Source organism: Marmota monax, unplaced genomic scaffold (genome assembly GCF_021218885.2).
Source record: "Marmota monax isolate L192 unplaced genomic scaffold, Marmota_monax_Labrador192_F-V1.1 WCK01_AAM20220418_F8-fsc00080, whole genome shotgun sequence".
Taxonomy (NCBI): Eukaryota; Metazoa; Chordata; class Mammalia; order Rodentia; family Sciuridae; genus Marmota; species Marmota monax.
In genome coordinates this window covers 7,586,053-7,610,142 of record NW_026694750.1, presented here as the reverse complement: position 1 = coordinate 7,610,142, position 24,090 = coordinate 7,586,053, and the positions used below count along the sequence as shown (strand labels likewise).

The window sequence follows — 24,090 nt, the reverse complement described above, 5'->3', positions numbered from 1 at the left end:
GTATGCGTACACTCACACACAAGCGTGCTCACAGGTCCACGCTCGTGGCCTGACAGCACCGCTCTGTCCAGTTTCCTGTGCTCTCCTGCTAGACAGGTAGTCATGCCTGGCTGGAGTGAGGATGGCAGCAGATCTGGCCCACGTCTGTGATGGGCTGGTGCTGTCAGACTGCCCACCGAGGACTGCAGAGGCCCCTTGGGGACAGAGACTGCCTGGGCAGTGGGACTGGAGCATGGCTCACGTCTGGTGTCAGCAACCCCCTCCCCCTGACTGCTTGGGGACGGCCCAGCCCCGCCCCTTCCGGGCCTCTGGGGGCAGCTCTGGGTGCAGCAGTCCCTTCCTCCAGGTGAGGCTCCTGGGACCAGGCAGCAGAACCCCGGGGAGCCTCACAGGTAGGAGGAGGAGGAGGAGGAGGGTCGGCCCTTGTTGGATGGGCCTGCTGAAGGTGCAGCTCAAGGTCGCGGTTTGACCTGTGGCGGACCTCTTGCAGCCCGTGCTTGCCCACCCTGTCACGAGCACCCTGGGCCTCTGGGCACTCGTGGGCTCTCAGGGTCCCTCTGTGCAGTTCCAGGCCTGGCTGTGCCCTGGCACCACCAGATTGTCTGGAGGAAGCCCTGGGCTGGCAGTTGGAGTGGGTAGCAGGGGTCAGGCTCCAGGGCTCTGGAGAGGAGAAGGTGGTACCTCACACCCCAGAACCCACGCAGTTCAGACCCAGTGGTCCTTGTCCATGGAGGTCAGCCAGCCGGAGATGGCCCCAGTGCCTGAGCACCTGCTCTCCCAGCCCACTCGTGCCGCAGACCTCTGCTGGTGCTGGAGCCACAGGAAGGGAGCGTGGCTCCAGCCAGGCTCAGGTCACTCTGATAATTAGCATCAATTTGTTTGTAAGAAAAAAATCTTGATATTATTTCCAGCTGCCTGGAACTGCCCAGTCAGAGTGGAGATTGATTCGACTCCAACATAATTTCATTAAACCCAAGAACGCTGGAATGTGGGGTGACCAGCGCCCACCCTGTGCCCGGCCGCCCAGAGCACCCTTGGGCTGCAGAGACCTGGCTTGGCAGAGGGCTGGGGGAGCGCATCAGCCCTGTGGCTGGCAGCAGCACTGCCAAGGGTGGCCATGTTGCTGGGGGTGGGGTCAGGCCCCCTTTTTCTTGGGGGGGGAGGGACCTTAAGAGCATTTCACTCACTGGTGAAGGACAGAGCTCTGTGCTCACTGGTGACTGGCAGATGTCCTGCCTGGACTTGAGGCCATGCTGCTCAGCCCAGTGGGCAGTAGGTGATGCTCGCCCTGGGATGCGGCTGCTCGACAGTGGGTGACCAGCCCAGCTCCTCTCTCAGAAAGGGGCCTCTGGCCTGTAGTGGGCATGGTCTGGTTGTCCTGGGTGAAGCCGTTAGCTCTCGGACTCAGGGCCGCCCTCCTATCTAGCGTCAGACACACGAGGTCCCGTCTGTGCCTGCCGGGCCTTGGGGCCTGTGGCCTTGGGCTGTCCTGGCCTTGGCCTGGGACGCAGCACAGACACTGGGGTCCCACTGCACACCCATGTCTGGGCCAGGCCTCAGCCAAGGAGTGGGCAGCAGGGAGCACGAGCCAGGGCCAGCTCGCCCCAGAGCCCTCTCACGGAGGAGGGGACTGCTGGGCTGCCGGGCGAGTGTCCTGCATGGAGGGCTCCTCGGGGAACCTGTCATCATCTCCTGGGCACACTAGGCTGTATGGCCACACGGGGAAAGGCCGTCCTGTGGCTGGCAAACCCAGCATGTGCAGCTGTCCATGGTGATAGGCCTGCCTCCCTTCTGGCCCCACCTGTGGACATGGTCATAGACCTAGCCTGGGGGATGGCGCCTGTGGTCTGCTCCCTCAGTGCCCACATGGGTTCCTCCTGGCCCCCCTGAGAGCCCTGGATGGGCTACTGAGAACCTAAACCCCCTCAGCCCACTGATGGCTCTGGGCAGGGGACCCTGGGCTGGGTCTGAGTGCCTGCCCAGGAAGCCTCAGGTGGCCACGGCTGTGGAGGGGCAGACTCGGTGCACTTCCATCCAGGATGCTCTCCACTTCACAGAGGACTGGACCTGGACGTTTCGTGCAGGCCCAAGGACTCCGAGTACCTCTGGATGCTGCTGGTCAGGCACCTGAGTGCCCAGGCCTGGGGTGCCAGGGCCCAGGACAGAGCCTGCCTTTGGGCAGATGGTCAGTGGAGGGCCAGGATTGAGGCAGGAGGCTGAGCCGTGGCCTGGGCCCCCAGACGTCCTGTGCTGCTGAGCACCTAGGCAGGCATGTGTCCAGCCCAGGGCCACCCCAGCCCAGGCCATGAACACTGCCACTCTGTGAAGTGCAGGGTCCCTCTGGCCAAGCCCTCTTTGGTGAGAGGGCTGGTCTGGGTGCCACGCCAGGGCCCCTCACCTCCAGGCCAGGAGTGGGCTTGGCCTGCCCACCCACCCCACCCTGGTCACCCAGCCTTTGCAGGGCTCCAATTCCTAGGGAACAAAGGCCTCAACTAGCCTCCTCCACTGTGGCCTTGCTGACCCTCCCAGGGACCCCTTGGGCCCTGTGGTGCCTTAGGTCCCCTCTGGGCAGCCCAGCTTTCAACGAGGGGTGCCCTTGCGCTCCAGGTCTGCCCCGGGCTGACCCTCGCAGGGGCAGGTGCCCCCCACGCCTGTGCAGGCAGAGAGGAGGCCGCGGTTGGTCTCACGGGGCTCCCTTGCGGGATTGCTCATGGCAGCCGTGGCACCTGGGGGAACCCCTCAGGCTTCCTGGGGTTGTCTGGTGCGTCCCTCTTGCTGCCGAAGGCTGAAGTGCCAAGCCATTTACCTCTACCCCGGAGACCCGAGTCAGGGGCTGCTAGCCCCTGGGGCCCTGGCATTTCTGATCAGTGGGCAGCCAGTAGTAGCTGCGGCTGTGGGGCACAGCCTGGGGTGCAGGTCAGCCCCAGTGTGAGGTGGTGGTGACTCTGGTGTGGGGTGGCTGGGGCTGACTCACAGGTGGACCTTGCGAGTCGCCAGGGACGGTGGTCAGATCTGTGTCTTCCAGGGTTGGGGGGCAACAGGGAGCCCTGTGAGCTGGGTGCCCAGAGGGTCTCAGGCGGTGCTGCGGGCAGGGGGGGAGGGGAGGCTGGGCTTGCGCCTGGGGCTGGACGGAGGAGGGGCTGGGCCTGCAGGGCCCCCCTGAAGGCAGGGGCTTGCCTCGTAGGAAGCGGATACAGATGACTGCCAGGGAACGCTGGGATTCGAGGAGTTCTGTGCTTTCTACAAGATGATGTCCACCCGCCGGGACCTCTACCTCCTCATGCTGACCTACAGTGACCACAAGGACCACCTGGACGCTGCCGACCTGCAGCGCTTCCTGGAGGTGGAGCAGAAGGTGAGGCCTGGCCGGGCGTCGCGTGGCCGGCTGCGTGGCCGGCTGCCTGGCCGGGCCTTCAGCTCCGCTCAGCGTCTGGGCCTGGGGACAGCCCAGCAGCTGAGGCCAGCAAATTTGCTTCAGTGTCAGTTTTCCAGGGTGCAAACCACAGGGGGGGCTGCCAGGTGGGCGGGGCCTCTGTCCAGCTCTGTCCTGACTGAGGACCCCCCAGCCTCCAGATGGGGCCCACAGCTTGCCCATGGCACCAGCTTCCTGTCGGGTATCTTGAGGACTAAGGTTTGTGGCCCAGCCTTTAGCACTGCTCCTTAACCACAGCGGTCAGCCACAGAGGCCGGACTGGCTCTGGGCCCATGTCCGCCTGTACACACCTGGGTGTCCAGCAAACACCAGATGCTACCTCTTTATCTTGACCCAGGAAGTTGGTCCACATCAGAGGCCCATACCAAGCTGAGTGGTCCCTGGGAACTGCCCCACTGGGTCAGGTCTCCTGTCCCAGGCCCAGATACTCCCTGGGTGGCAGGACTGCAGGTCCAGCCCAATGGGGCAGAGTGCCCTGTGGGAGGGGCTCAGACAGTGTGGGGCCCTGCTGTGCTGGCCTGGACCTGCCCTCCTGCCCCCCATAGGCCCTCTCAGGGAGGAGGGCAGGGCAGGGTCAAGCCTCAGGGCGGCACAGTACCTGGGCACAGCTCAGGCCTCTGCTGGGCCTAGCCTCCTACTTCCAGTCAGGTAATGGTGATGGCCACGGGCAGCTGCCCAGGGAGTGTGGCAGGTGGTGGCAGAGCAGCAGGAGGGGACCCGAGGCGGGGCTCGCGAGGGGCCATTATCGGTGCCCTCCGCTGCCCCTGCATGTCCTCCCCCATCCTGGGTCAGCCCTAGGGGCTACCCTGGGCCTGTGGTCCCAGTTCCCCTCCCACCTCACGGTTTGCTGGGCTCCATCCCATGGAGACCACGTCGGACCCCTTTCCTGTCCTCCTGGCAGGACACTTGGTGGTTGTGTCCAGGAGAGAGAGGCTGGCTCCTGGGCTAGGTCCTACCGTCCTGGGTGACCTGCTCCCGCCTAGCCACTGTGGGCGGCATTGGTATGAGGCTGTGGGATGTGGCCCTGGACAGCAGGCCTTCTGTCCTGGCGGGAGGGGGGCCCAGATAGGGATGGACAGAACTGACTCTCTCCCTGACCTTAGCTCCAGGCTTCCCAGAACTTTCCCTGCAGCCGGGGGCCCCCTGTCCTCTGGGCAGGTGGTTTGAGCCCTTGGCCTAGCCTCCAACTCTGGGCTTCCCACGGGACATGGCCGGCTCAGAGATCTGACCCCACTTCGCCCACTCTGCACTGTTGCCTGGCCCTGGGGACTTCCCAGAACCCCCCTGGGCTGTCCTGGCGGGAGAGCTCCCGGTCTTGACGGCACAGGCGCTGGAGGCCGCTGAGCCTCCGTGCTGGGCCTTCCTGAGCCGGGCTGTATTGCTCAGCTTCCCAGGAGGGTCACTGGGCAGGGATTGGCTGGAGCAGGCCAGGGAAGATGTGCAACCTGTGCCCAGGGGCCCTGGCAGGTGGGGTACGTCCTCCCTGTCCCATGCTGCCCACGTGGGCCTTGGCTCCACACCAGGCCCCAGGGCACAGCCAAAGACCCCTTCTGGAAGAGACCTATCAGGGAACGCTCTTCAAAAGTCACGTGACCCTCTGGTCCTCTGGTCCCTGAGTCCTAGGCAGGGTGGCCTGGGTTGGTCTCCAGCCCACACGTGTTGCTCCCACTGTGGTCAGTCCTGATGTGACCAGAGACAACAGGGGCAAGGGCTGGTGGTGACGGTGGGTGGAAGGGAGAGCTCCGCGGGGCACCCCAGACCAGTGATGGGCTAGCCTGGACTCTCGCCCCTGCTCTGGCCTAGATGAAGGGTGTGACGCTCGAGAGCTGCCGGGACATCATTGAGCAGTTTGAACCCTGCCCAGAGAACAAGAGCAAGGGGGTGCTGGGTATTGATGGTGAGTGGGCACTGCCCCGAGGCCAGGGCACTTGGGAGGAGGACGGGCACTTGGGAGGAGGACAGGCACTGGAGGGGTGGCCTGCAGGCCTGGACCATGGCTCTGTGCCCCTTGAGGTGGGGCAGGAGGCGATGAGAGGGGCTGGGAGCAGTGCTGACCCCTCCCCTCCTCCCTGCACTGTGTGACCACAGGTTTCACCAACTACACGCGGAGCCCGGCAGGCGACATCTTCAACCCGGAGCACCACGGTGTTCACCAGGACATGACGCGGCCGCTCAGCCACTACTTCATCACCTCCTCCCACAACACCTACCTCGTGGGCGACCAGCTCATGTCCCAGTCCCGGGTGGACATGTATGCCTGGGTCCTGCAGGCCGGCTGCCGCTGCGTGGAGGGTGAGCCCGTGCCTGCCCTCCCCGGCCAGTCTGGGCCTGGCCGGAGCGTGGCGTCTCCTGTGGGAGGTGGTGGGCAGAGTCTCTGGGCGGGGGCTAGAGTCCAAGGACAGCCCACCCTGCTTGGTGGCTGAGCCCCAGGCCTGACTGGGGTCTACCTGCTGCAGTGGACTGTTGGGACGGGCCTGACGGGGAGCCCATCGTGCACCACGGCTACACTCTGACCTCCAAGATCCTCTTCAAAGATGTCATCGAAACCATCAACAAATATGCCTTTGTGAAGAATGAGTGAGTGGCCATGCTGGGGGTCTGGCCAGGGGCTGTAGGAGCCAAGAGGCAGGTCTTGTTTTAGGGTCTGTCTTTGAGGAGAGAGGGCAGGGAAGTGAGTCTGGGGAGAGGGCTGGCTGGTGCATGCAGGGGCCCCAGAGCCCGACAGGCCAAGGCTGCGCAGGCTCGTGTGTCTGCAGCCTGTTCGCGCACTTGGGGCACCACCCCCTGGTCTCAGCCATCCACCTGCGGTGGCTGAGAAGCCACACTGTGTCCAAGCTAAATTTGCTGTCACTCAGCGGTGGCTGCAGAAACTATTGAGGAAAATCCAATTTAGTTTCTGGAAGTAGAAGGCCGCCTCCCTGCCAATGAACTCTCCCCACGTCCTGGCCAAAGAGGCTCAGGCGAGGAAGGAGCTGAGTGGAGGAGGGAAGCAGGAACCCAGCTGATTTAGGAAACAGGAAGGGCGTGGCCCTCCCAGGAGAGCTGGCCTGCGGTCCATGTCCAGCTGCGGGGCAGGCAGCAGTGAGGAGGCCTCTGCTGGCAGCGGGACACCAGGGACTGCAGGCGAGGAGAGTGCTGCGGGGCAGGTGGTTGGACACACAGGGGTCCGGTGTCTTTGCAGGAACCAGGCATCTCTGCAGCACCCTCCCCCCGCATCAGGCTCCTCCCCTGAGGTCCCCGTGTGCCCCTCCGCATCTCACCTCTGCCCACCTCTTGCTCTGGTCTGTGCCCTCTTGGCCTGGGTCACCTGCATTTTCTACAAGGTCATGATCACCTTGTGTAAAAGGACTTGGCTGGAAAGTTGTGCGCTGTCCTCCCCGCTCCGCGCTGTGCTGGCCATAGCCCTGTCCAACAGCTGGCACGGGCCAGGCTGTGTCCCCTCCTTTATGGAGCATGTGAGGGCCTCGGGCCCCATAGCCTCCAGTATCCAGGTCTCGCAGTCTGGCCTCTGTTCTGCATTGTTTAGCCCATGTTATTTTTAAACCTTGACTTTTTGTTTTCCTGGAGTTTCTAATTGCCTTTATTTATTTATTTTTCTAATTTGGGGAAGAAGCTCCTCCTTCTTTATTTGTTCCCAACCCTCCAGCTCCTTCTCTATTAACTCATTGGTTTTTCCAACTTTAGGCGGGGGGCATTTTTTTCTTCATTACCAGGGACTAAACCCAGCAGTGCCTAACCGCGGAGTCACATTCCCAGCCATACCCCACTCCCATTTTTTAAAAAATTCTCTTGAGATAGGGTCTTGTTAAGTTGCTGAGGGTCTCACTCGGCTGCTGGGGTGGCTTTTCACTCCCCATCCTCCTGGTTGGGCTGTACCGTGAAGCAGCTGGCAGACCCATCTTCCTGGGCTGGGTGAGGACCCTTTCTCCATCAGTGGCAGAGGTGCCCAGGGCCTAGCCCTCGCCCTGGTGCTGGCCTCAGAGCATGCTCCTCGTGCACTGGGGCCACAGGTATCCAGTGATCCTGTCCATCGAGAACCACTGTAGTGTCGTCCAGCAGAAGAAGATGGCCCAGTACCTGGCTGACATCCTCGGGGACAAGCTGGACTTGTCATCAGTGAGCAGTGAGGATCCTACCAAGCTTCCTTCTCCGCAGATGCTCAAGGGCAAGGTCCTGGTGAAGGTGAGCCGCCTGCCACCAGGCCACAGCAGGCCTCTGACCTGGGCGGGCTGGGCGTCTCCCTGCTGCAGGCAGGTCCGGGGGGCCGGGCCCGGCGGGGCCTCATTCTCCCCGTGGTGCCGGTCCGCTCAGGAACCTCACACCCAGGACTGTTTCCTTCCCGCGGCTGCTGCTCCGGGAAGTGCCTGGTCAGAGCGGGAGGGCAGCTCCCTGCTCTTGCCGGCTGCTGCTGTGGCTGCAGGTGAGGCTCTGTCTCCCTCCGCCCCCAGGGGAAGAAGCTCCCAGCCAACATCAGTGAGGACGCAGAGGCCGGTGAGGTGTCCGACGAGGACAGTGCCGACGAGATTGACGAGGACTGCAAGCTCCTGGATGGGGATGTGAGTGGCCGCGGGTGGGGGAGCCAGGCAGCCGAGGGGTGGCCACAGGCAGGGGCCGAGCTGCGGTGCAAAGCTGCCCGACTGCAGGGAGGCCTCCCACGGGGGCTGGGGGCCCTGGCGGCCTGCCACGCCCCTCCCCATGAGAAACACAGAACCCGTGCTCCCAGTCGTGGGCCAGCCCCCCCCCCCGCCTGCTGGGGTCCTGTTTTGGTCCCCGCTTCTGAGTTGACTTGGGGTGAGATCCACTACCCACCCGCAGTCTGCTTGGCTCTTCAGCAGGTGGGTGCCGAGTCCTGCCGAGCTGGACTCTGGGTGGCCAGCGGTCCTGCTCCACCTCCCCCATGCCCAGAACTGGCCCCACTCCAAGCAGTGCCAACCCCAGGGCCAAGAGCTCCTGCAAGACAAGCCCGCTGGCCCGGTGGGTCCTGCTGTGACCCTCCACAGAGCGCTCTGCACCTCTTTCTGCAGCCGGCCTGGCCGCTTGGCCTGGGAGTTGCAGAGGGAGCTCGGGTCTTTGGGGACCGTGGCTGTGCAAGGCTGGGGCTCCGTAACCGGCGCCTCTCCTCTTCTGTGCCTGGCTCCAGCTGCGGTGGCTGTGAGGCAGCAGGACTACTCTCCCCCAGGGCTATTGGAGGGAAGATGTTGTACAGGAGGCTTCCCGGCCTGGGCGGCTAATTGTCTTAGGAAGCCCCGAGGCAGCAGAATCCATCCCACTCTGGGCAAGCCTGCGTGTCTGCCTGGCCCCAGGGGTGCACACCACGATGGTGTGTCCACTTAGTGCCCACTCCAGCAGGGCTCCCTCGAGGGGTCCAAGGGCATCAGGTCATGCTGGGGGTGCCCTGGTAGGGAAAGGCACCTGACCAACCTGGAAGCTCCTCTGAATTCCACCCCTTGCCCCCTGTCCACCTCCTCAAGTTTGGTGGAACCTGTGTGGGCTTCTAGATCCTGTGTTGCCCACCAGGTGCCCTGACCTGCTCCCCTGAGGCCCACTGGACGGGGCACCAGGAGCGCCTGCGGCATCCCCAGGGCAGTCTGTACCCTGAGGAATCAGATGGACTTGGGTCCAAGTTCTGCCCACTGCTGTTTGCAGACGGGCCCCAGTCAGACAAATCACAGCCTTTGTGAGCTGTGTAATGGGGGGGGTGCTGGGGCTGTCACCTGCTGCTGCTTGCTGGGCTGGGGATGACACCGAGGGGCCGGCCTCTGGCTCTTGCAGGCCTCCACCAATCGGAAGCGTGTGGAAAACATCGCTAAGAGGAAACTGGACTCTCTGATCAAGGAGTCCAAGATCCGTGACTGTGAGGACCCCAACGACTTCACCATCTCCACACTGTCCCCATCTGGGAAACCTAGGCACAAAGCAGAGGCCAAAAAGGTGAGACCCCCCCTGATGCCCGCAGGTGCTCCAACAGCCAGCCTGGGGTCTGGGTGAGGCCCAGAGCATGAGGTCTAGACCCCCCCCCGCAAGTGCCTACACACAGGTACCCCTGTGCACACACCTGCACACCTGCACCTGAGCCAGACACACCACCCGTGGGTGCCCACACACACCTGATCACAGCTGCACACGGCACACCTCTGCACACATGAGTGCTCCGTGCCCTGAGCTGCTGTGCTTCTCCTTCGTGGGCTCCCAGAGCTGTTGGTCCTGGTTGGCTTCCTTTGTGAGGACTCCTACGCCACCCTCATCCAGGAGCAGAGAGCTGGGGCTTGGGCGGCACTGTTCGTGAGGCTGGGGTCCCGTCCTTCTCAATGCCCCCACTTGACTCTGAGAGCCACAGTCTGGCCGCTGACAGCTTGTGGGTGGGATTGAGCAGGTGGCCCCTGGGGGACCAGTGGCTCCTCTTGGAAGGGAATTTGAGCAATGCCACAGTAGTGAGGGTCCCATGAGTGACAGGGAGGGCATAGTGGGGTCTTGGCAGCTGTCCAGGTGGCCAGGCTCAGCCCTGCCTGGAGCACCCACAGCTGCGTGGGACGGCCACCAGCGACATCATGGAAGAGGAACGTGTTTTCAGGGGTTGGGGTGCCAGGCAGGGTGTCCTGGATGGGTTGTGAGGTGCCTCTTTGGGGGCAGCAGGCCTCAAGGAACAGGTGATCAGCCAAGCTGCCTGAGCAAAGAGGCCATGCACTGCTGGACAGTCCACAGCAGCTGGGCAGCTGGGCCCAGAACTGGGCAGGCCTCTGTGGGGACCCGCAGGCCCTCGGGAGGGGGAAGGGAGGGCATCCCCTGGCTGGGCTGTGACCCCTGCCAGGACTAGTATTTTTGGAGGTGGGTGTTTGTGTTCCTGCCCACGGCCCAGAGCCCACTGCGCGGGAGAGTCCACGGGGGCAGAGAGTCCACGGGAGCCACGGACTCGCTCTGTGCAGGTGGCTCTCGTGGGTCCCTGCACACAGTCTTGCCTTACGTCTCCTGCCCAGATGTCGAGGCAGCAGAGTGTGGCCCTCGTGAGGCTCTGCACAGCCGGAGGTTGATGTTACCCTCTGCTCTCCTTGGCCACGGAGCACCTGGGGGCACCTGTGGCGACATACAGCCCACCTTGGGCCTGGGTGGCAGCAGTGGTGGGGGCTGTGCTCAGAGAGGACTTCCTGGGGGAGGGGAAGGGGCTCAGGCTGAGCTCCGAGGTGGCAGAAGTGGGGGTCCCACCCTGCAGCGTCGGCTGCAGGCTCCTCTCTGTCTTGCCATGACACAGGACAGAGGAGCTGAGACCCTCAGGGACAAGCCAGAGGGACATATGGTGGAGCTAGAAGCAGGGGGACATGGGAGGGCCACAGAGGACTCATTCATCCACCCAGGGAGTCCACAGGGGCCGGGTTGGCAGGCGGGGGGGCACCTGTGGGCACTGTGGTGGAGATGGATGGTCCCGCCATGAGTCACTTGGACCCTCTCTTCTCTGGCTGGGCACTGTCCCCTCTGTATGTGAGGACCCTTGGGGACATGAGGCCCTGCTCAGGGGTCCCTGTGAGAGGGCAGGGTAGATACCGGGGGAATGGGAGAGGACCCCCAGCCCCGGTGCTGGGGCAACTCCGGAGGGTGCTGGACAATAACAGGCCTCACCTTCTGCTGGGGACCGTCCCCAGCTCTAGCAAGGTCCAGCACAGGACCCTCCTCATTGAGGGTGGGCCCGCCAGGCACTGTCTGTAGAATGGCCCCTCGGCGGGTGGCCGGCTGAGCTGTTTCCTGTGGGGACCTGCGACGGGGCCCAGTGTGGGCTGTGGCTAGCTGCCATTGCTCAGGACCACCAGCCACCTCGCCTTAGTTGTGCCCAGATTGGGGTCACATGGGGCTTAGCAGCAGCAGCATTCTGGGTGATGCTTGAAAAGGCTTAACGCACATCAGCCTCAACCAGCTCCCGGCACACCTGGCGCTCAGCCTCCCGCCTCCATCCGTGGAGTAAGGGAGGCTGGGGGTGAGTGTCTCCAAGGCCACTTGGGACAGATAGCCCTGAGCACCCCTGCTACTGTGGACCTCTGGGCAGGAAGCCCACTGACTGGAAGGCTGGGTCAGTGAGGCCCCCGGCTACTCGGCATCAGGAAGGGCCAGCAGACCCAGCCCTACTCCGCAGGAGAGTGAGACGGGTGCAGCCAGCCGGGAGCTGGCGGGAGGTTCCGGCAGGACTCAGTGGGTGTGCCACACAGGGTGTGGGTGTGGGTGGGGACCTGCTGTGCTCTCCCTCCTGTCTGACAGGGTGGCCCCGGGGTGGGGTGGTCCAGGCCCAGGCTGCTCTTGGGAGGACACGGAGCTGAGGGCTCTGCTGTCAGATGCCACAGCAGCTCCCAGCTGCAGCCCTGGAGCATCTGTGAGTGAGGTGAGCCTGCGTGCAGGGGCGTCTGTGTGTGTGCACGTGTGTGTGCAGCTGCACACAGAGGCTCTGTACCGGAGCCCTCCCGTGTGTGTGCTGCAGGACGCCTGTGGCTTCACTCAGGTGGTCCTGGGATGCAGGACCTGCCCCTCCCCACCAAGGTCCCCTGGCGCAGGTGTCGGGATCTTTGCTGCACCCTGGGCACCTCCAGAGCAGAGCTGGGCCAACTTTGGGGGCACGGAATGGACTGGTGGGAGTGGGAGGTGGGGGCTGCAGCAGCCTCGGGGGCAGATGCACAGCTCGGGCTTCCGGCGGCGCCAGCGTGGATGGGCTCAGGGACGGCTGCGTGGACCTGGGGGCCGGGGCCAGTGCTCCCAGGCCTGAGCTCCAGGGTCCCGGGGGGAAGGCCCGTCCTGTGCTCCTGGGATTCGTGGGCATGGACTCTGGCTTTGGGGAGTGGGGCCTGGCGATGCTTGTCTAGCCTGGCACTGCCAGAGGTGGGTCAGGACAGTGGGCTGCAGGGACCTCGAGGAAGGCCTGCGCAGGCGGTCACGGCTGGACCTTCCACTCAAACTGCTTGTCGCATCGTCGCCCTCTGCTGGACACAGGTTCAGAGCCCGGAGCTCGCGCTTGCTTCAGACCACACACTGTTGTGACCTGGCACACGAGTGCAGGCAGCCCTGGGCCTGGGGTCCTGTTCTCCAGCCCCTAGCCTCCCTAAGGCGGGCTCAGCTCTGCCTCTTCCAGGCAGGCTTCCAGGGCTGCAGGGACCTGCCCGGCAGGTGTCGTCCTGGTTTGAGGCCAGGCTCACCCTCTGTCTCTCCCTTGGGGTCAGAGCAAGGCCGAGGAGGACATGGAGTCTGGGGAGGACGCCGGGGCCAGCAGACGGAACCACCGCCTCCTCATGAGCAGCTTCTCCAAGCGCAAGGTCCAGCGAGGCTCCTGGGCTGGGGTCCCTGTCCGAGCCCACTGTCCTGCCTGCACCAGGTGCTGGCTGTGGCTGGCCTCAGGAGCCCAGGGGCAGGGGCTGGTCTGGGGCAGGTGCCTTGGCCCTTGGGTCACTGCACTCCTCTGGCCCCACTGACTGCTGTCCTGAGAGCCCGCTGGAGCTGGGCGGCCTGGGCACTGCAGACCCTGGGAGAGGCCTGGCAGGCTGGGGCTGCCGGGAGCCCAGGGCAGGCCCTCCACGCACCCTCCAGCCTTTGCCCATGGCCTGGCCTGACCTAGGGCTCCACGGGTCATGACTCTGCCCCCCTGCACAGAAAAAGGGCAGCAAACTAAAGAAGGCAGCCAGCCTGGAGGAGGGGCGCGAGGACCTGGACTCCCCAGCAAGCCAGAGCCGAGGGTCAGTGCAGTCCTGAGGACCTGACGGCTGCGGGCCCCTCTCTGTCCCCGCAGGGCGGTTTCACTGAGGCTGTCCTCTGAGTGCAGTGGGACGGGGGCAGGTGTGGGGTCCCCCTCCCAGCCCCATCTGATGCCCGTGGAAGCAGCAGGGGATGAGGCTGTTCTGCAGACCACAGCCAAGTGGGACGGGCGGACCAGCGCGGTGACCCCAGAGAGTCTAGCAGGGTTGGGCTGGGACGTGGCAGGGGCCAGGAGGAGCAGCATGACTCTGAGGACCCCAGGATCTCCCAGGCCCAGACCCTGCTCTGCCCACCAATCCCACCTCCCTCCTCCTGAGGGCTCCCCCTCGTGCTCTCCCCAGGGAGGGTGTCCGTGCCAGGCCTCAGAGGTCCCCACCAGAGCAGCTCCTGCCGGGCCAGGGCCGGCCACCAGGGTTGGCGCCATTCCCATGCGTCCACTGCTTCTTGTGGCAGCTCTGGGACATGGCACCTAGCAGCAAGGAGCGCCTCTCCCCGCACCCCCTCCCTTCTCCCCACCAGGCCTTGTCCCCTGTCCCTGTCCCTCCCACTGTCCCACCCACCCCTCTCCCACCCTTCCACCTCTTCATTGCCACTTCCACCTGGGTGCACGATGGCACCTGCTTGAGACTCTCCTGTGGTAAACCTTCCAACGTCCCTGCCCAGAATCCTCCAGAAACCCTATGGGCCTCAAGTGCCATTGGCCAGGGTTCGTGTTCCTCTCACTCATGCCTGCAAGTGCCCAGGGCCTTGACCTGCCAGTGGCTCCTGGCCAGCCCATGTCCAGCAGCCTGGGTGTGCCCCGCCCCATCCCAGTACCCAAAGAGCACGGTCTGGGGACCTGACAGATTTGCTCGAGCCCTGGAGCCTGGCTCAAGGGGCTGGGCACCCAGAAGGCCCCGAAGGTGGGTGCCAGCCACAGGGCCCTGACCGCTCCTGTGTGCGCCCTGCAGGACAGCCCGGCAGAAGAAGACCATGCAGCTGTCCCGGGCCCTCTCGGACCTGGTGAAATACACCAAGTCCGTGGGCACCCACGACGTGGAGACGGAGGGTGAGGTTCGCAGGTGGGGCGGCACGCTGGGAAGGCCAACGGCTGGTGTGCACCCGAGGCCTGGACTCACGCCGGCTGGTCTGCACACAGTGGTGTCCAGCTGGCAGGTGTCGTCCTTCAGCGAGACCAAGGCCCACCAGATCCTGCAGCAGAAGCCGGAGCAATACCTGCGCTTCAACCAGCACCAGCTCTCCCGCATCTACCCCTCCTCCTACCGGGTCGACTCCAGCAACTACAATCCGCAGCCCTTCTGGAACGCAGGCTGCCAGATGGGTGGGTGGCTGGCGGGGCAGCAAGGAGGGGCCTGCCTGGCCCAGACCATCCCTGCAGCCCAGCCTCCCCTGATCCGAGGCCTTGGAGAGCTTCCAGGCCTGCTGCTGCTCCCCGAGTGGGTCCCCAGGGGTCCCCCAGACCTCAGGCAGCCTGGGAAAACAGCCGGCCTGCCCCAGCTCCTGGGGTGTGCGGGACTGGGCCAGGCTTGGGCACCTTCTGCCAGTTCACGTGCCCCATCTCATGGCCGTGAGCCTCAGGGCCTGCACACAGAAGGCAGTGGCCGCAGGTTGGGGGGACACAGGCATGTGGACAGCTGCTGACCCAGAGGTTCTCCTGTCCCACCCACAGTTGCCCTGAACTACCAGTCAGAGGGGCGGATGCTGCAGCTGAACCGGGCCAAGTTCAGTGCCAACGGCAGCTGTGGCTACGTGCTCAAGCCCCAGTGCATGTGCCACGGTAAGGCCCAGGGGCTGGGGCAGGCTCCTGCAGGACCCCAGGAAAGTGGGGGTGGGTGCCTCCCTTTGGGGCAGCAGAGACCCCAACATGGCAGGAAGCTGGAGGTTCATGGGCAGAACTTGTCTGCGCGAGCCCTGGTGGGCAGGAGCCCGGTGCAGGCCGGGCGTTTCGCGGAGCCCCCTCCTGTCAACCTAGTTTTCTGCCTGGTGTGCTCATGTACCCGCGGGCTTTCCCATGACTCCGCCCTCTCTGCACCGTCTGGGTCCTGCTGGACAGTGTCACTGCAGAGCTCGAGGTTGAGGTCATTAAGCCTGACAAGCCCGGCTTCCCGGTTGCCGGTCACCCCACTCATGACGCTGCCCCCACCAGGCCACGGCTCCCAGGGTAGTCTGTTGGAGGGGGCCGCGTGCAGCCTGCGCCCCGGGGTGTGGCAGGCCTCGCTGGAGGCTGTCCCGCTCTGCCTCACACTGTCCCTCAGGCGTCTTCAACCCCAACTCTGAGGATCCCCTGCCCGGGCAGCTCAAGAAGCAACTGGCCCTGAGGATCATCAGTGGGCAGCAGCTCCCCAAGCCGCGGGACTCGATGCTGGGAGACCGCGGGGAGGTAGGGCAGGCACCTGCAGACGGGACGTGGGGGGAGCACCTGGCCCTGGTGCCAGCCCTGTCCTGTCCCCAGATCATTGACCCCTTCGTGGAGGTGGAGGTCATTGGGCTCCCTGTGGACTGCAGCAAGGAGCAGACCCGAGTGGTGGACGACAACGGTGAGTGCCCTGGGCGCGTGACAGCACCAGCCTGTGCCCCAGGGCCCGGCCCAGTGCCCCCACCGTCTCCCCTCCCGTTGGGCAGAGGGAGTAGCCCAAGGGCCTCAGGGTGGGAGCCTGCTGGGGACAACCCCGGCCCCTGTGACCCTCGCCCCGGCGGCCTGCAGGGTTCAACCCCATGTGGGAGGAGACCCTGGTGTTCACAGTGCACATGCCCGAGATCGCACTGGTCCGCTTCCTCGTCTGGGACCATGATCCCATCGGGCGAGACTTCATTGGCCAAAGGACACTGGCCTTCAGCAGCATGCTGCCAGGTGGGCAGGGGCCCAGGCTGGGGGGGTCCCGGGGGTCCCGCCCCACTGCACCCCCAGCAGCCCTCATGCATGCTGGCGCCCCACCCCCCTGGCTGAGGGCTCCAGGGCAGGGTGGGCTGAGTTGGCACTGCTGGGGGGCAGCGGTGCCTGATGGAGGGGTCTTATGAGGCTGGACTCAAGGCTCGGGACCTTTAAGGAAAGGTGGAGGAGCAGGGACAGGGGAACGTGACGCTGTGCCCTGGCTGCCCAGGCTACCGGCACGTGTACCTGGAGGGGATGGAAGAGGCCTCCATCTTTGTGCACGTGGCTGTCAGTGACATCAGTGGTAAGGTGAGTGTGGCCTGGCGGGAAGGGCTGTGGCCAGGGGAGGGCTGCTCCCGCTCCTTACCCACCCCCACCCTCGGCATTGTGGCCTGGAGACCAACTCTCTGGTCCCCTCTACCTGTGACATGGGGTGTTGGGGGATGCCACCCCAGAGCCTCCCAGTACTGGGCCCAGGTCTCAAAGGGGATCTGGGCAGCCCAGGGCAGGTGTGAGCTAAAGGTCCTTGACCCAAGAAGGGAGCCCCTGTGTCCCCCCCTGCCCTCCTGTGTTGCCAGTGCCAGGCTAGCCTCCGTCTCCCTGGTGGCCTTGCCAGGGGTGCCTGGCTGCCTTCTCATGAAGGGTGAGAAGAACTTACCGCCCTTCCTGGGGCTCTCCCTCCCTCTCCCGCCGGCCCAGGGCAGGATCTGCCTGGACTTGCCCATTACCTGGCCCCCAGCACATTTGCCCCTGCCCAGACTAGGGCAGGATGGGGGTCTCAGCTTTTGGAGCCTGGCTACTCTGGTTCTGAGTGGGCCTGGCATCCTTAGGGTCCTGCCCAGGACCAGCACTGACCTTCTCTCCTGCCATGTCTGCGGGCCCAGAGGCTCTGCCGGCTCCAGCACTCTTGTGCCACTGTCTGTCCGTCTGTCACGTGTCTGCTGTCTCTGCGGCCCTGGGTCCCCTCCCCACACAGTCGGGGCCTCGCCACCTTCACTCTGTCTCTTTGGTCTTACAGTGGGCTTCTCTGTGTCCAAAGTCTACTTTTAGACGTGCGGCCTTGTTAGGAGTCACAAGGTACCCTGCTGCTGCGGGACAGTGTAGCCCGCCGCCCACCTGCATGCCAGGCCGCATCCCATTAGCATCCATGGTTCCTGGTAGCATTTTGGAGACTGTCCGTTCATGTGACATGGGTCATGACATGGTTCCGGGGTCCCCTGGGCCATCCTCAGCCAGACAGCGGCATTTACGAGGCAGATCCAGGATTGAGCCAAGGCCACGTGCTTCCCCGCTGTCCTGTCTCTCCACCCACTGCCCTCTTCTGTCCGGAGCTCTCCTGGGCTCCCTGTGCCCCTTCCGTTCTCCTCCCCCCACCTTCCCTCTCCATCCCTCCTCATGCTGCGACTTTGCCACTCCTGATCCTGCCAGGGCCTGGGGTGGGGCCACCTGGGCAGGAGCTCCGAGCCGGAATCCTGGATCTCCTTCTAAATGGCTTCCAGCCACATGGACCAAATTGCACTGGGTTTGGGATCTTGAATCAGGAAGCTGATTCAAGTGTGGCCACTTTACTGCCTCTGCCACTGGGGCCCTAGGCCACTCCGCGCACGAGCACAGCCCGGCCTCGGGGAGCGGTGGGTGTTGTCGGGGCCTCTGTGGGATGCAGGGTGTTTGGCATGTGAGGATCCTCCTGGCCTCTGCACTGTGAGATGCAGCTGGCCAGCCTTCTCCAGCAGTGACCCAGGAAGGGGCTACAGGAGAGAGGCCTGTGGAGGGACCTTCCAGCCCTGGTGGCCAGGGAGCTGGGCTGTTGTCTGGAGCTGGAGGCCTGGAACCCGAGCCTTCTTAGGCAGTGGTCCAGAGCCCACATGGTAGGCCCAGGCTCGATGAGCAGAGAGCAGTGGGAAGGCTGCCTGGGAGGGATGGCCCCTCCAGGCAGGAGCACCACTGGGAAGCAGGTAGGTCAGGGCCTGTGGTCGAGCAGGCCTTGGCCAACCCAGGGACTGGCTTCTGTGGATGCTGGTGCCCAGGATGGGTGGCATGACCCATGACCCTGAAGTCTTCCCCTCGAGCCAGGGCTGCAGGTGTAAGGTGTGCTCGCCGGGTTCTAGAGTTTGAAATCTGTCCTTGAGAGACCCCAGGAAGGGTGTCCTCTCAGTCCCCATGTTCCCGCCACCTCCGAACTCCACCCAGAGTTCAGGAAGGGGCTGATGCTCAGTCTGGACGGTGCGGTCCTGCCATGCTGGTGGAGTGGCCATGTGGCCTGCTCCCTGTGGCTCGCGTCCCACGTGCACTCCTGGCTGGCCCCAGCCCACCGTACTTGAGCTACAGCTACACTGGGCTCGGTACCCCCAGCGCCAGCTATGCGGGCTCCTTCTCTTGCAGGTCAAGCAGGCTCTGGGCCTAAAAGGCCTCTTCCTCCGAGGCCCAAAGCCAGGCTCACTGGACAGTCATGCTGCTGGGCAGCACCCACCCCGGCCCTCCGTTAGCCAGCGGCTCCTGCGGCGCACGGCCAGTGCTCCAACCAAGAGCCAGAAGCCGGGCCGCAGGGGCTTCCCGGAGCTGGCCCTGGGCACGCAGGACACCGGCTCCGAGGGGGCAGCTGACGACGTGGTACCCCCCAGCCCTGGCCCTGCTCCCGAGGCCTTGGTGTGTGAGGGTCCCAGCAGTAGCAGCCCGCGAGGTAAGACGTCAGCAGAGAGGAGCCCAGGGCAGGTGCGGCCCCCGTGTGCCCCTGAGGGCCCCGGGGCTGCCGGGATGGCCGCCACATGCATGAAGTGTGTGGTGGGCTCCTGCTCCGGTGTGGACGCTGAGGGCCTGCCGAGGGAGCAGCTGCCCAGCCTGGGGCCTGCTGGAGGGCACACGGCCATCAGCCAACAGCCCCAGGCCCGGGCAGACTTGCTAGGGGACCCCCACTGCAACCTGGGCCCTCAAGCCACCCCAGGGAGAAGCAAGGAGGCCTTCAAGGGCCCCGGGGCCCGGCGGCAGGGTCTAGGCGGCAGCGGCTCCGTGTCCTCGGACTCCAGCAGCCCGGACAGCCTGGGGAGCCCCAAGGTGGTCCCCTGCCAGCCTGAGGGTGCTCACAGGCAGCCGGGGGCCCTGCAGGGAGAGATGAACGCCTTGTTCGTTCAAAAGCTGGAGGAGATCAGGAGTAACTCCCCCATGTTCTCCGCGGGTAAGGCAGCTGCCCCCCCCGCAGCCTGTGTTTGCACCCCGGCATGCCTGGGCCAGTGTCCCTGCCTTGCTGCCCCCTTGCTGTGCTCCTGCATCTCTGCTGGCTTGACCCGCAGCCCCACCTGCCCCAGCCCTCTCCCTTGAGCAAGAGGCCCTGGCACTTTGGAGGGGTGGGGACCTGGGGAGTGGGAGTCACCAGTGGCCTTACTGAGAGCCTGGAGATGCACGTGGAGGCTCCCTGGCTGGGCCCCACCCCCTCCTGGGTCCAGGCAGCTTCCAGTCCTCACCTGACCGTCCTCCAGGACGAGGTTCAGAGTCACCCTGCCACAGACCCTCTCGGGTAACCTGTCAGTCAGGGTACAGCCATAGGACAGCATCCAGGTTGTCCCCAGGGACCCTGAATGATGCTCAGAGCCTTGAAGTGGGGCCTCGGAGTTTGAAAGTGCAGAGGAGCAGGTCCCATGTGTCCCTGGGGCCCTGGACCTGTGACTGTCGGATGGCATGGAGCCTCCAGGTGCGCAGCCTTCAGGCAGACAGCTGCTGGCCTGCCCTGGCTCAGTTTGCTGAGCCCCAACCCAGCGGGAGGGACGGGCGCCGAGCCTTCCCCTGCCACCATGCTCCTCCCTCACCTGCCAAGCCTTGCTGTCCGTCTGTCCATCTGCCAGACCCACCCCGTGCTGACCACGTTCTCCTTTCTGTCCCCGCACCCCGTGCTGCCTCCGTAGTTAGGGACTGAGAGCTGCAGTTCCAGGTAACAGGCCCAGCCCCGCGTGCCCCTTGTTGCCCTGGCCCCAGAAGACCCGTTCCTGGCCTGCCAGCCAGACCCCTGTGGACTCTGCACATGAGTGGACACAGGGCCGGGCACCTTGCCCACTGGCTCCCAGCAGCGGTGGGGAGGGGGCACTGGCACTCTGAGCAAGCTGTGTGGGATGTGTGCAAATGGACCAGCCTGGTTGCTGGGCAGGCCCTGGGTGGGGAGCCGGCCCGACTGCCCCTTGGCACAGAGGGTCACGGGACACCATTTCTTGACACGACTTTTCCTCCCTGTCCTGTCTCCCTGTCTCTCTCCCTTCCCCCGTGTCCCCGTCTCTCTCTTCTCTCTGTCACTCCCCTCGCTCCCTCTTCCCCCAGATGCTCGCCCCTTCTCTCTGCAGCGGTCAATCTCCCCTCTGTGCAGCCTGGAAACCATTGCCGAGGAGCCGGTCCTGGGCCCTGGCCCCCCACCACAGGCAGCTGCCCCCACCAGCTCCCACAGGGAAGGGCCCCAGTCCCCTGCGGGACCTGGAGCCAAAGTGGCCAGCACACCACGGACTGCTCTGGGAGCCTCTGAGCCCCTACAGCTCAGAACCCGGCATGAAGGGGACCTCGAAGAGCCCCCCAGGGAGCCGCGCCATGGTGGTGCCAGCGGGGCATGCCCAGGGTCCCCTGTCAGCCAGACGCACAGCAAGAGCCATCCCCAAGCCCTGGGTCACCTGCCCATGGTCAGAAGAGCCAAGAGTGAGGGCCAGGTGCTGCTGGAGCCCCTGGGTCCCTGGCGGCCCCTGGCCGGGCCCTCCCCGACCCCAGCCATGCACTCAGACGCCACAGGCAGTGACCGGCTGTGGCAGCGGCTGGAGCCAGGCAGCCACCGTGACAGTGTGTCCTCGTCCTCCAGCATGTCTTCCAGCGACACTGTCATCGACCTCTCCCTGCCAAGCCTGGGCCTGGGCCGCAGCCGTGAGAGCCTCACTGGGGGCCCGCTTGGACGTCTACCCCCAAGGCCCTGCTCAGCCTCGGCCACTCGCCCTGACCGGCCACCTGTGACCAAGAGCAAATCGAACCCCAACCTGCGGGCCGTGAGCCAGCTGCCTCCTGTATCTGATGAGCTGCGGCCCCGGCCCCTGGCCCCACGCCCGCCCGGCCTCCACGCCCGGTCACCCTGGGGCCGCCTCACCCTGGTGGGCTTGCAGGACTGCCCCGCGGCTGCCAAGTCCAAGAGCCTGGGGGACCTGACTGCCGCCGACTTTGGCCCCAGCTCTGAGGGGAGCTCGTGCAGCCTGAGCCGCAGCCTGGGCGCCCCGGGCCAGGCTGGGCAGGAGGTGCAGCCGGACGCACTGACGGAGCAGCTGCGCTGGCTCGTGGGCTGCGGGCAGGCCGGGGACATCGCATCACCCAGGGCTCTGGGCCCAGCTGGGGAGGGGTCAGTGGGGGGTCCGGGCTTCTTGCGGAGGTCCTCCTCCCGAAGCCAGAGTCGCGTGCGAGCCATTGCCAGCAGGGCCCGCCAGGCCCAGGAGCGGCAACAGCGGATGCGGAGCCTGGGCCAAAGGGGCCCCCCGGAGGAGCGGGGCACCCCCGAAGGCGCCTGCTCCGTGGGCCACGAAGGCTTCACGGACACACCCGCCCCCTCCAAGGGCACCCTGGAGCAGGTGTCCAGTGCGGCCGACGGCTTGCTCCTGCTGAGGCTCTGACCTGCTCTGGGCTGGCGCCCAGCCCCTGACCTGCTGTCAGCTGGGGGCCGGAGGCACTGGCTTTGGTGTCCAGCGTTTGCTCAGGAAATGGAGCAGCCAGGTCCCCCCCCACCCCACCCCCCCGCGTTCGCCTGGCGTACCCAGCAGCGTGCCCCTGGGAAGAAGGGGCTGCAGCTGCCCGCCAGGGCCCCAGAAGATGGCCTTGAGCTGGCCCTGGCGGGCAGTTTTCTCACTTTGAGCGTGGAGGTTTACATTTCTAGAAGTCCATCTATACCACATTAAAGTGACCCGAGCCCCTTCCCACCATTCCAGCCAGCTTCCACCTGTGGGGGTGTGGTGTGCGTCTGCTCTGGCTCTCCAGCTGCTGTGCGCCTGTCCCTGGAGCGGCTCCACGTCTGTCCCGGGCCCCACCCTCACTGCACTCGCTGCTCTGTGCGACTGTCCTCTTCCCTGGATATCCAAAGACTCCTTGTAACTCCCCACCACAACTCCCAATAAACGTGTCCACGCCAGTTCTGCGTGGGACCCACCTGCTTCCTGGTCTTTCTGGGCTGCTCCCGACACTGCCCCAGCCCAGTCCTTGAGGGGACAGGCCTTGCTCTGGGTGGGGGCCCTGGCCAAAGGCCCCAGCTGAGGAGGCTGTTGTGCCTCTGAGCCTCACAGTGTGTCCCTCCCCTGGAAAGCTGGGGTGCTGACCAGGCCATGGGACTGTGCTGGGGCCTGTCCTCCGCCTGCCCCCAGGGGAGATGGATGTGGGACAGGAGTCCCAGGGAAGCCAGGCCTCGGTGTCTGCTGTTCCTCGAGACTTCACAGCCTGCTGCTGGCCCAGGAAGACCACCTGGCCCCCAACAGGAAAAGCACTGTCTCTGGCTGGGACCCTTGGGAAAGTGGGCACTGGGCACGGTGGCTGCAGTTCAGCTGGAAACGTCTGAGGCGGGTATCTCTGCCCTGTGTCCCCTTGAGCAAGAGGCGTGGCCAGCCACAGGGGCTAGTGCCAACTTCTCCCCAGCTCAGCAAGGCCAGCCACACCCTGTTTCCTCCAGACCTCCCAGGCCTGGCCAGACCTTGACCTCCTTGACCCTGGGGGCATTTGCTTGTGGGAGCTGAGGTGCCTGGAGGGTGTCCTGTCTGCCTGGGGCCAGGGAGGAGCCTGGCTGAGGAACCTGAGCAGCTCTTCAGACGGAGGACAGGATAGGGCTGGTATGGACACTGCTGTGCCAGGCTGTTGACCAAGGTCTTACAGTGAGAGGTGGTGGCCACCCGCAGGGAACAGGGCAGGGGGCTAAAGCCTTTCTGCTCAAGATGGGAAAAATCAGGAGGTCACTGGGCGGGGACTGTCGTTGGCATGCAGGACACTGGCTCAGGACAGCCCCTCCATGCAGAGGACACAGGCAGGCCCCGGGTAGAGGGTGTGCTGGAGTGTGTCCACAGCTTGTTCCCCTCAGCCTAAGGCCCTCCAGGCTGCTGTCCACTTCCCCACCTCCTCCTGAGAGCCCAGCCTGGGGAGGTAGGAGACCCGGGAGCCATCAGAAACCCCAGAGGAGCCAGTAGCCAGCTTGAGCCAGGCAATGGGGGCCTCCGCAGAGGACCATCTCCCCAGGTGGATGTGCTCCAGGACCCAGCAGGGCGAACAGGGCCAGACTGCCTGGGGTGTACACAGGAGTCAGAGGGCAGGAGGCCAGAGGCTGCCCTGTCAGAGCTGAGGCCTAGGGAGCGCTGACCTTCGATGGGGTCAGTAAGAGGCTCCAGGCAGCCTGGCCTGGTGACTTAAGACCCTCTGGGAGGAGCTGGGAGCAGGCAGGGCCTCTGCCCTGGGGAACCAACTTCAAGATGGGCCTGGATGTCACTCAGGCTGCACAGTGACACTTGCTGCCCCCTGGTGGCCACCTGTGAGCAGCCAGGTCTGGAGCTGGACCACAATCACCTGCACATAGGGCTGGGGCCAGGGTGGCGCCACTGAGCACTGGAGTCACACAGCAGGTCTGGTGGGGCCCATCCTGAGTCCCAGGGCAGAACACAATGGTGGGCACCTGGATGGCCACTGGACACCTGGGCAGCAGGCCCTAGCCCCAGGCAGGGAAAGGAGGTGGGGCCAGGCTCCAAGACACCTGGCCTGGACTGCTTGGGGTGTGCCCGGGCGTCTGCCCTCAGACCCCTCCACACAGCTCTGTCTGGGCTCTTCCTGGCCTGGGGTCCCACTGGAGCGTGAGGGGAGGCTGTGAGGGAGGCAGAGTGGCAGTCACGGCCCATGGCAGCCGCTTGCCTTGTCCCTGGTGGGCCATTTCCCAACCTGGGGTCTGGCAGAGCTGGCAGTCGCTCAGGTGCAGGAGCAGGAGCAGCCCAGCCTGGGAGGCCAGAGCCCAGGGGCCTGCGCCCACCCCCACTGAGCTTCCCTGCTGTCCTGGGCACCTGCCTGCAGTAGACCGGGAGGGTCTCTGGCCACATCT

The 24,090-nt window shown here is 65.0% G+C and overlaps 1 protein-coding gene across 3 annotated transcripts in view; it reads left to right on the top strand.

The window, feature by feature from the left end:
* Plch2 (phospholipase C eta 2) overlaps positions 1–22,165 on the top strand; it is a 67,029-nt gene extending 44,864 nt beyond the window's left edge. The window contains exons 6-23 of one of the 3 annotated variants that reach the window (XM_058572766.1): positions 3,185–3,355; positions 5,237–5,330; positions 5,522–5,725; positions 5,890–6,010; positions 7,444–7,615; positions 7,882–7,989; positions 9,206–9,364; positions 12,625–12,717; positions 13,052–13,134; positions 14,104–14,201; positions 14,292–14,474; positions 14,823–14,930; positions 15,409–15,533; positions 15,606–15,690; positions 15,858–16,004; positions 16,255–16,334; positions 18,408–18,705; positions 20,328–22,165. In XM_058572766.1, coding sequence (XP_058428749.1) covers positions 3,185–3,355; positions 5,237–5,330; positions 5,522–5,725; positions 5,890–6,010; positions 7,444–7,615; positions 7,882–7,989; positions 9,206–9,364; positions 12,625–12,717; positions 13,052–13,134; positions 14,104–14,201; positions 14,292–14,474; positions 14,823–14,930; positions 15,409–15,533; positions 15,606–15,690; positions 15,858–16,004; positions 16,255–16,334; positions 18,408–18,705; positions 20,328–21,643 — 3,645 coding nt within the window. In that variant the 3' untranslated portion in view covers positions 21,644–22,165. Of the gene's footprint in view, positions 1–3,184; positions 3,356–5,236; positions 5,331–5,521; positions 5,726–5,889; positions 6,011–7,443; positions 7,616–7,881; positions 7,990–9,205; positions 9,365–12,624; positions 12,718–13,051; positions 13,135–14,103; positions 14,202–14,291; positions 14,475–14,822; positions 14,931–15,408; positions 15,534–15,605; positions 15,691–15,857; positions 16,005–16,200; positions 16,335–18,407; positions 18,706–20,327 lie in introns of all 3 variants that reach the window. The other 2 variants (XM_058572765.1, XM_058572767.1) reach the window with 2 other exon arrangements.
* The last annotated feature ends 1,925 nt before the right edge of the window (positions 22,166–24,090 follow it).